The sequence below is a fragment of the Nicotiana tabacum genome, chromosome 13 (genome assembly GCF_000715075.1).
Source record: "Nicotiana tabacum cultivar K326 chromosome 13, ASM71507v2, whole genome shotgun sequence".
In the NCBI taxonomy this organism is placed as follows: domain Eukaryota; kingdom Viridiplantae; phylum Streptophyta; class Magnoliopsida; order Solanales; family Solanaceae; genus Nicotiana; species Nicotiana tabacum.
Window position 1 is genome coordinate 130945598 of NC_134092.1, and position 8823 is coordinate 130954420.

Below are 8823 nucleotides of genomic sequence, written 5' to 3' on the forward strand. Positions count from 1 at the left end.
TAACCGTTAATTTTTAATTTTCATAACAATAATAACATAAGTGCTATAATTTGTTAAAAAATTTAAACTTAAAAATAGCTCGCTCTTATTTTGCTCTACTAGTTTTTGGGCAAGCACGTTGCGTATATATTCCATATGAAGATAAAAAAATTTATAATCACATAATTATCATTGAAAAGATGCAAAAAGTTTTATAAACAAATCATCTTTTTGATCTGTCACCAAGGTAAATCAGATAAATGGAGATTCGGTTTATGAATATAGCTAAAACATCCTCATCCGAAATGGATTCTGGTGAGACATATAGATAATCAAGATTTTTTATTCAAAGATCTAGTTTGAAAGTAATTAATTGCATCATTAGCAATCCTATTTTACTCTATTTAACCGATTTTTCTTTTCATCCTTCTTATATGGCAGAAGTTAGTCTATTTTGTGAGTCCTTAATTGGTTCTGAAAAAGGTTTTGAAGTTTTGGAAAGCTTAACATGCATGTACTTCTGTGATTGATGTTCCAAATGAAACAGATTTTTCCTTTTCAGGAATTTTTTATGAAAAAAGAAAACACAATATTTTAGGTGAACATCAGTTTCTGATGAAGAGAATACAAGACTAGTTGAGCTCTACATCCCAAAGGAAGAACAGTTCCAAGGCTTCTTTCATCCATCCATTTTTGGCACAGCTTTCTTGCTTCGCCAACATTCATCTGCAATTGGTTTTTACCTGTCAGCAAACGCGAAGATGTGATTTCATTTCACAAGACTATTATTCTGGTGTAAGAGAGGCGTCACGTCACCTTTACTAATAAGAGCAGTAAATAGTATAGATATATGTAGATTTAAAAAGAATGGATTATAGCATACCCAAGTAAGTTCTCTCGCGAATCTCTTTCTCAGGCCAAGAGTCCAGTTGTTCTGCTACAAACAAAGGAAACATATGCTCTTCATAGGCAATGCCACCGACTTTAGAGCAAAGCGCTTCAAAACTTGCAAGTTACTTTCATTAGAGTGTGACCTTTGTTTCTAATGTTATTACAGTATGTGACAGCAGCAACTGGATTCATCGGTCACGGAGTCATGGTGTTCACTATGGTCAGATCTGCTACTCCTTATCCCAGTGGAATGTTCTGTTGTTTCATTGTTATTTTCCCTCATTTGTGACAAGGCCTCATCATCAGCTTCTTCTTTATACAACAAACGAAGTCCATAGTCCTTCATTTCTCCAGAAAAAGATATCCTAATAATCTCATAGTCATTTGGTGTTTTGCCATTTGCCTTAGATGTATCCCATAAGACTGCAAGAGGTACCAAGAAAAAATGAATTGGTGTATACCGTTCTGAGTCGTCGGATGATTCTGTATCACATTCTGATAAGGCAAGTTTCTGGGTCATGCACGACATCCCATCATCACATTCGGGAATCAATTGAGCTGTGGTGTCAATTAAGCTGCCACAGTAACATACAGCAAATCCCAAAAATTTATCAGGTATATACCAATTTTCAGGCAAATTGACCGATACACTACTATTCGTTCCCTGAAGGAGGAACCAACTTGGGATCTTCTTCTTAGGATTCCAAATGGTAAACACATTTTCGGACAAGGTATCTGAAGCAGAGATGTCATGCCTCAAGGAAGAGATATTATGAAACAGGGCATGTGCAAACAAATTATATTTAGTATCATTGTGTGCATCATCCTCATCATCCTCATCATAAGGGAATATCACTCTCTGTAGTTTCTTTCTCTTTGTTACTAAATAATTGATAAATTTCAGAGCCATATGACAATCTACATGCAATAAATTTAATTCAGGGGGAAGTTCTGGTAGCTGTGTAAGCCTCTCGCAATTTGATAAGTTTAAGGATTGAAGAGCACCAAGTTGGGCTATGCTTCGAGGCAAATGCTCAAAATTATTTCTACTGAGATCCAACTCTTTCAAAGAGGATAAGGATCCAACATCTTCCGGAAGTCCTCCATCTATTAGATTGCACTCACTGAGATCCAAATCTTCCAATGATCGTAATCCTGCAGCCACCGCAGGGAACTCAAAGTACACTCCATCTTTGAAGCCTCCAAACTTCAAGATTTTAAGTTTGTTCAAGTGTACGATGGAAGACGGAGGTCGTGAAATTAGAGTACAGCGGGCATAAAGCTCCTCCAAGTTGTCTAAATCCCCTATCTCTTCTGGCAAACTTTCCAGTTTTTGGCAACCCCACACATTTAGACTAACCAAACTTTTCAACCTACAGATGCTGCTTGGAAGAGCAACAAGGTTTTTCATAAAGCTCAAATGTAGGTCGGTAATATGAGTTTGGTACTGAAAATATGAGGATGGTAGTTCCCTTATCCCAGAGCCTAGCATGTGAATCTGTATCTCCGGCTTCATTCTCCCGTGGATTTCTGGAAATTTCTCTAAACTTGAGCAATATCCTAAACTGAGAGATTCAAGAGATTCCACGTTAACACATGGAAACCTCTTAAGGCTTTTACAATAACCCAAACTTAACCGAATGAGTTTTCTGCAACATCCCATGGAATGGTGAACCTCTTCAAGATTACTACATTTATAAAAATTCACATACTCCAAATTTGGCATCCCCGTGAAATCTGGTGTTTGCATCAGTCTTTTAGACCGCATGAGATCTATCCTCCGTAGAGACGGCAAATCCTGTTCAGAACACAGACAGAATGAGAAAAAAGAAAGAACCTATTTTGCTGTTCTGCTGGATTCCAATAATAAAATATTTGGTTAGTGGGGCTATCTATAAATTTAGAAACTGTTTTATTTTTTCATTTGTATTTGTGGGCATCAAATGACCTCTGTTTTCTTGATTTCTTAATTACTTGTTGCTAGCATTCCTAAAAAGTACTTATTACTCCCTCGACAACAAATGACTGATAGCATTTGAATTATGAGGTCCAACGCATTATTTAGTGTGAAATTAGAAGTTTATTTATTATACATGAAAAATTACATGTTCAGAAACTAAATAAAAATATTTTATAAATAAAAAATATTGTTAAATTTAATTAAAATGATTGGAAAAAACTGTAGCAAAGAGAAAAGTGTTTGATTCTTTAAAAAAGTGTAATATAAAATGGGAAAACCCAAATATTAAATCCGGAAGCAATGTATGAAAGCATATAGGTCATTCGAGAAAATAGTTGTACATAATAAACTCCCTGTGTTTTACTAATAATTATTCCTTCCGAGTTCCGTCCCACTACATACAACCTAGGATGAAATTCATATGAATCTAATATTATTATTAGAAATAATTGAATGAGTTTTTAAGTTGAGCTTCTTAGTTAAAATGATAATGGAATGATTTAAAGAAAAAAGATAGAGAGATTTTACAATAATATTGAGAGAACAACCCCAAATAATATAAATTACAATAAACTTTTTGAGATGGAAATACATTAATTTGAGCCTAGGGAATTAATAACTTTTGTTCATTTAAAGACATGCATCGTAATTCAAGCAAAAATAGAAAGTACCTCAAATAATACGTGACAAAAGCAATAATATTTGTTCATTATCACTAAATTAAAAGATAAAAGATAGTTAGAAAGAAAAATAAAAGTAAAATAAGACTCAACTATTGTACCTTTGTTCCCGTCCATAAATAACACAGTGAACTGGATGTGAGTGCAAGGTGAACAAGCTTTTTGGGTTCAAATTCAGCTGGGAATGACTCCCAAGGATAGCCACCAAAGACAAACCAACGCAAGCTGTTGGGCAGATACTCAATGGAGCCATCAAAGGACCACAACCTCATTATGGTTAATATCCTAAGCCTTTTCATATTTTTCATAGCCTCATTGCCTAAGTGTAGTGTACGAATTGTATCCCAATTCATGGCCTCACAAACCCAAATTGCTTCCACTGCCATGGTACCCTGGTAAGAAGATTATTAGGAAATACTGATGTTACTTTAGAAAAATATTTTTTGCAATTAATTCTATAGTTCTATTTTCTAATGTTACATTTCTCTTAGAAGTTCATTAGAGTCAAGTTTTTAAGCTTTTAATGTTGCGATAAAAAGAAACTGTAATTAAAACAATACCAATAAATTGTAGTGACTTTTAAAAAAATGGTAAACTGACTCTCTGCTTGAGTTATTATGTAATAAAATGTCATAAAATTTTCAAGTTAGTCCAAAGCATAAAATTGGATCAAACAGATTAAGTGGCTCCTAGCTGGACTAATCAATCGCTAAAAAATATAAGAAAAACAAATTACGCAACGTAAATTAAAGATGCTACTTAATGATTTAGGCAATTAATGTCTTTTTTAAAACTAATTAGGCAATTAATATTACTTTTGCTTCTCCTACTAACTAAAGTAAACAACTGAAATTACGTACCTGCAAGAGTATGAAGCAAGATGAATAAATAATTGAAATTGACTGCCCTATATGTCTTTGTAATATGAAAATTAGTAATCAAATAATCTCGCATTGTTTAGCTAACTAACCGTATTATTGATCATCACGTCTTCAAAATCCTTGGCGAGCCATAGTCTGTTGCGTTCTCCCGGATCCTTTGAAAAGTTCACTATATATCTACCCATTTCTTGTATTAGGTCATGCATATCAATTTTACCATCTTCAGTGATGAACACAAGAGATTTTCTGATTAGGACATCCAATCCATATTCAACTCCAAAATAACAACTCTTGAGAACTTGCATGATGTAATCTTTTTCTTCCCCGCGTAAGAAGCATGCTATATCCAGAAAAATCTCTTGTTGCATGGACTCTAATCCATCATAACTAATTTTGAGTTTTTGAACAATTTTTGAATTAGGATTATTCTTCATTTGCTCTATAGCACTTTTCCACACAGTTATATCCATCTTATGTAAGGAAGAACCCCACACTTTGAGGGCTAAAGGAAGGCCTTTAGCATGATTTATGACCTCCAATGAAAGCTTCTTAAAATACTCATCTGGAACCTCTTTTTTGAAAGCATACTGGTAGAACAATTGAATTGATTCATGATCAGGTAGTGCAGTCACTTCATATATTACATCATTCTTCCCAATCAAATGCTTGTCTCTAGTTGTTACAATAATTCTACTGCCATTACCAAACCAATCAAGATCACCTGCTAAATGCTCTAAATAATGATCTTTATCATCTATGTCATCAAGCACAATTAGGACTTTCTTAGAACGAAGTCTACTAGCCATTTGGTGCTTTCCGTCATCCTCATTATTGTAATTAGCATTTTCCCTTAAAAGTTGAGAGAGAAGGGTATTTTGAAGAGAATGCATTCCACGTTTGTTTTCTTTAATATCCTTAAGGAAACAAGCACCATCAAATTGATAGGAACTATCCTTTCTTCCTAAAAGAGTATCAAACATAGCTCTAGCTATTGTCGTTTTACCCACTCCCCCCATGCCCCAGATCCCCACAATCCGAACATCATTGATTCCTATCCTTAGTAGGGATTCTATTTCCTCTAAATGGGTATTTATTCCAACAATGTTATGCAAATAAGATAAAGAAATCTTGCATAATTTGGAGGAGATTTGGTCAACAATCTGTCGAATACAGTCTGCTTCAGTCCTACAAAATTTAAGAAGATTGCCGATATATACAGGTAAATAGTCAAGAATTACAAGAGGTATTTCACAATGTAGAGTGAAGAATTATGATAAAAAGGACTGTGCACATAAATCAATCTCCTGAATTATCAATCAAAATATTATCTACGTAATAATGTCATTGAGTAAATAAATTGATAGGAACTATCCGTTCTTACCGATAAAAACATACATAATCAACCATTATTCTTTTTTTCAGGAAATATAAAATAAAAATAGTTTTTAACCTTTAAATGACAATCAATGAAATTAGATTGTGCATGCAGTACTTTTAGCAAAACAAAGTGATTAAGTTTCCACCTTTTTATTTTTATTTTTGTAAATATGATATATTTATTTAGTTAGAGTTTGGACATAGATTTAGCTGTAATTTGAAAAACGAATTTTTGAAAAATAAGTTTTAGAAGTTGAAGTTGTTTGGACATGCATTTTATTTGGAGAAAAGAACTTGAAATTTTGTGTGTGGAAGAGAAAAATTCACCAAAAAATGTCCTAAACCAGTTTTTGGTAACTTGAAAAAAAAATTAAATTTGTTTCAAAAACGGTCATGTTCCATGAAATAAATAGTGTTTTCAATTTATTTTATTTAAAAATAGCCAAAATCTATGGCCAAGTTTAATGTCGATTCCGTTTAACTCATTTTGGAGGTATAGATTCTTTGTTCTATAGTAGAATATGTATTAGTCTTCACATAATCATCCAAAACTGAATGGAAATTACTCCATTTTTATGAGCAATTATGTGTTTTTAACTCACTTGTCACGAATATCACAGCCTTTGAGATTGGCCGCTGCAGTTAAAGCAATCCTCCATCTTTGCATTCCCTCGACATTATCCTTATACTTTGTTTCATGTTTGGCAAATGCTTCAGCAAAGCTCTCCCTCTGATTCCGAACATGTGATGGATCCACATCATAGAAGACCGGTATGACAGTTTGTCCAAACTGGGACTTGCAATCCATGATTTTCACTAGTTCATTCAAGCACCACCTCGATGTTGCATAATTCTTTGAGAAAATGATGAGTGCACATTGAGACTCCTCGATAGCTTTACAGAGTTCATCTGGGATGGATGCGCCATGCTCTAGACTTTTATCATCTTGAAAGGTTTTTATTCCCCTCATATTCAAGTTTTCGCCCAGGTGACTCGTAAATGATTTCCGTGTATCTACACCTCTAAAACTTAGAAAAACATCGTAGTTCCATCGAAAAAACTGTGAAGTACTCGCAGAAGCAGAAGATGATTCCATTGATTCAATGAATTTTCTGAAAAGAAAATAAAACCTATACGTGGATAAATTGTAATTGTGGTAAGAGATCAACTGACGATAATAGGAGAGAAAGAAATAAACAATTAGTAGCACTTCAAATAAGAAAAGTTTGAATGAGTTGGGCTCTACTCCATAGAATTATTGGTATAGGACCTAGTCAAGTGATACATACTGTAATATTTAATGTGGTAGGAAATTATTTGAAGCTTCTTCTTAATGCTCTACTCCCGTTGATTTGAATTATTTTTATTTTGTTTTATTTGGACTTTAATAGAAGGAAATAAGAAATTCCTTCAAAGACCACACACTCTCCGTGCACCAAATTCCACTGTAATATGTACACAAGAGACAGCTAAAATCCCAGTAATTTTCTTAGTCACAGACAACAATTGTACTAATCAAAAATAGTACTACTGTATGAGATGGGCTCTACTCCTAAGAATTATTGGTGTTGGAAGAGATAAGAATTATTGGTTTGGAACAGTTTGTATGAGATGGGGTCTGCTCGATAAGATTATTAGTATTGGACCTAGTCAAGTGAAGTGAATTATTGTTACTACTGGGTTTTCTAAAATGTATAAAATTGTTATGAATAGTTTGTACAATGGATACTACTTTGGATACTACATTGGATACTACATTGGATGCTACATTGGATGCCCATGTTGTGAATAACTTAAAGATTAAATTTCCTATTTTATGTCCATCATCTTTACTTTTTATGCCTATAAAAGGTCATGTAATTGCAATGAAAAATTACACCAAAGTGAAAGAAGAAAACACTTCTCAATTCTCTCTATCTCTTCTTGTTTACATTTTACTGCATTGCTTTTATTTTATAACACGTTATTAGCACGAAGCTCTAATTTTATTCTTAACTCCCGCTAAGTTGAGCCATATTTTATTAAGGTATGTATCATTATAATCATTTTATTTATGGCATACATATCATATGCTCATTGTTTGCAGATTACTTGTGCGCTTGGGCATCTTAAATAGTTTAAGTACATTGCAGTGATAAAATAACTATTTCCTTCCGTGCTAAACTCTTAGAGGACCTCAAAGTCATCAAACTAGTTATACATTAATGTCATACTTATAATATTCATGAACTCCCTAGATCAAAACATATCTTTAATGCATTTTGAAGAACTGTGAGAAATAAATTGACAAGCAATAATTTTATAGTTTAATTACTTTATATTTATTGGAACATATAAATAATGTTAGTCACGTTCAGTTCTATTAACACATATATATCAATAATATAAAGTGAAATGAAACAAGTATGTAATTTCTACTTTATGGCAAGAATAAAATGAAATAGTAGATTGTTAACATGATATAGCTCTATTTTCATTTCTTTTACCTTAATCGTTTTGTTTTCATTAATTGTTTATTATTATAATTATTTCTTTAACTTATTCATCTTTTATGATAGTTTTCACTATGTCAAATTTATCAAAACTTGAATTTGTGGCACTTGACATCACCGGGAGGAACTATTTATTATGAGTTCTTGATGCTGAAATTCACCTTGACGCTAAAGGTCTTGGAAATACTATTATACAAGGAAATGAAGCATCAAATCAGGATAAAGCGAATGCCATGATTTTTCTTCGTCATCATCTACATAAAGGGTTAAAAACTGAATATTTAACCGTAAAAGATCCACTTGAATTATGGATTAATTTGAAGGATCGATATGACCACCTAAAACTTACGGTATTACCGAAAGCTCGGTATGAGTGGATACATTTAAGGTTGCAAGACTTTAAAACCGTAAGTGAGTATAATTCTGCTATCTTTAAAGTAAGTTCTCTATTAAAATTATGTGGAGACACTATCACAGATGAGGACTTATTGGAAAAAATATTTTCTACTTTTCACGCTTCAAATGTGGTGCTACAACAACAATACCGTGAAAAAGGTTTTAAG

General features: G+C 33.1%; 1 protein-coding gene across 2 annotated transcripts; it reads right to left on the reverse strand.

The window, feature by feature from the left end:
* Positions 1–471: 471 nt before the first annotated feature.
* On the reverse strand, positions 472–7114 carry LOC107793477 (TMV resistance protein N-like). Of its 2 annotated transcripts, none has more exons than XM_075228535.1 (5): positions 6371–7114; positions 4481–5576; positions 3612–3902; positions 863–2668; positions 472–705 (listed from the first exon to the last, which is right to left on the reverse strand). In XM_075228535.1, the coding sequence occupies exons 1-4, from the start codon at positions 6862–6864 to the stop codon at positions 1031–1033; spliced, it is 3519 nt and encodes a 1172-aa protein (XP_075084636.1). In that variant the 5' UTR covers positions 6865–7114; the 3' UTR covers positions 472–705; positions 863–1030. The 2 variants fall into 2 exon arrangements, with proteins under 2 accessions (XP_075084636.1, XP_075084635.1); XM_075228534.1 differs by having other exon boundaries at positions 472–722.
* Between the last annotated feature and the right edge of the window lie 1709 nt (positions 7115–8823).

Excerpts from the sequence above, each read along its gene's own strand:
- LOC107793477 (XM_075228535.1), bottom strand. The coding sequence starts at position 6,864 with ATGGAATCATCTTCTGCTTCTGCGAGTACTTCACAGTTTTTTCGATGG. Across the intron at positions 3,903-4,480 it reads ACGTGATGATCAATAATACG|GGTACCATGGCAGTGGAAGC; the intron begins GTTAGTTAGCTA and ends TCTTCTTACCAG. Across the intron at positions 2,669-3,611 it reads ATTTATGGACGGGAACAAAG|GATTTGCCGTCTCTACGGAG; the intron begins GTACAATAGTTG and ends TGTTCTGAACAG.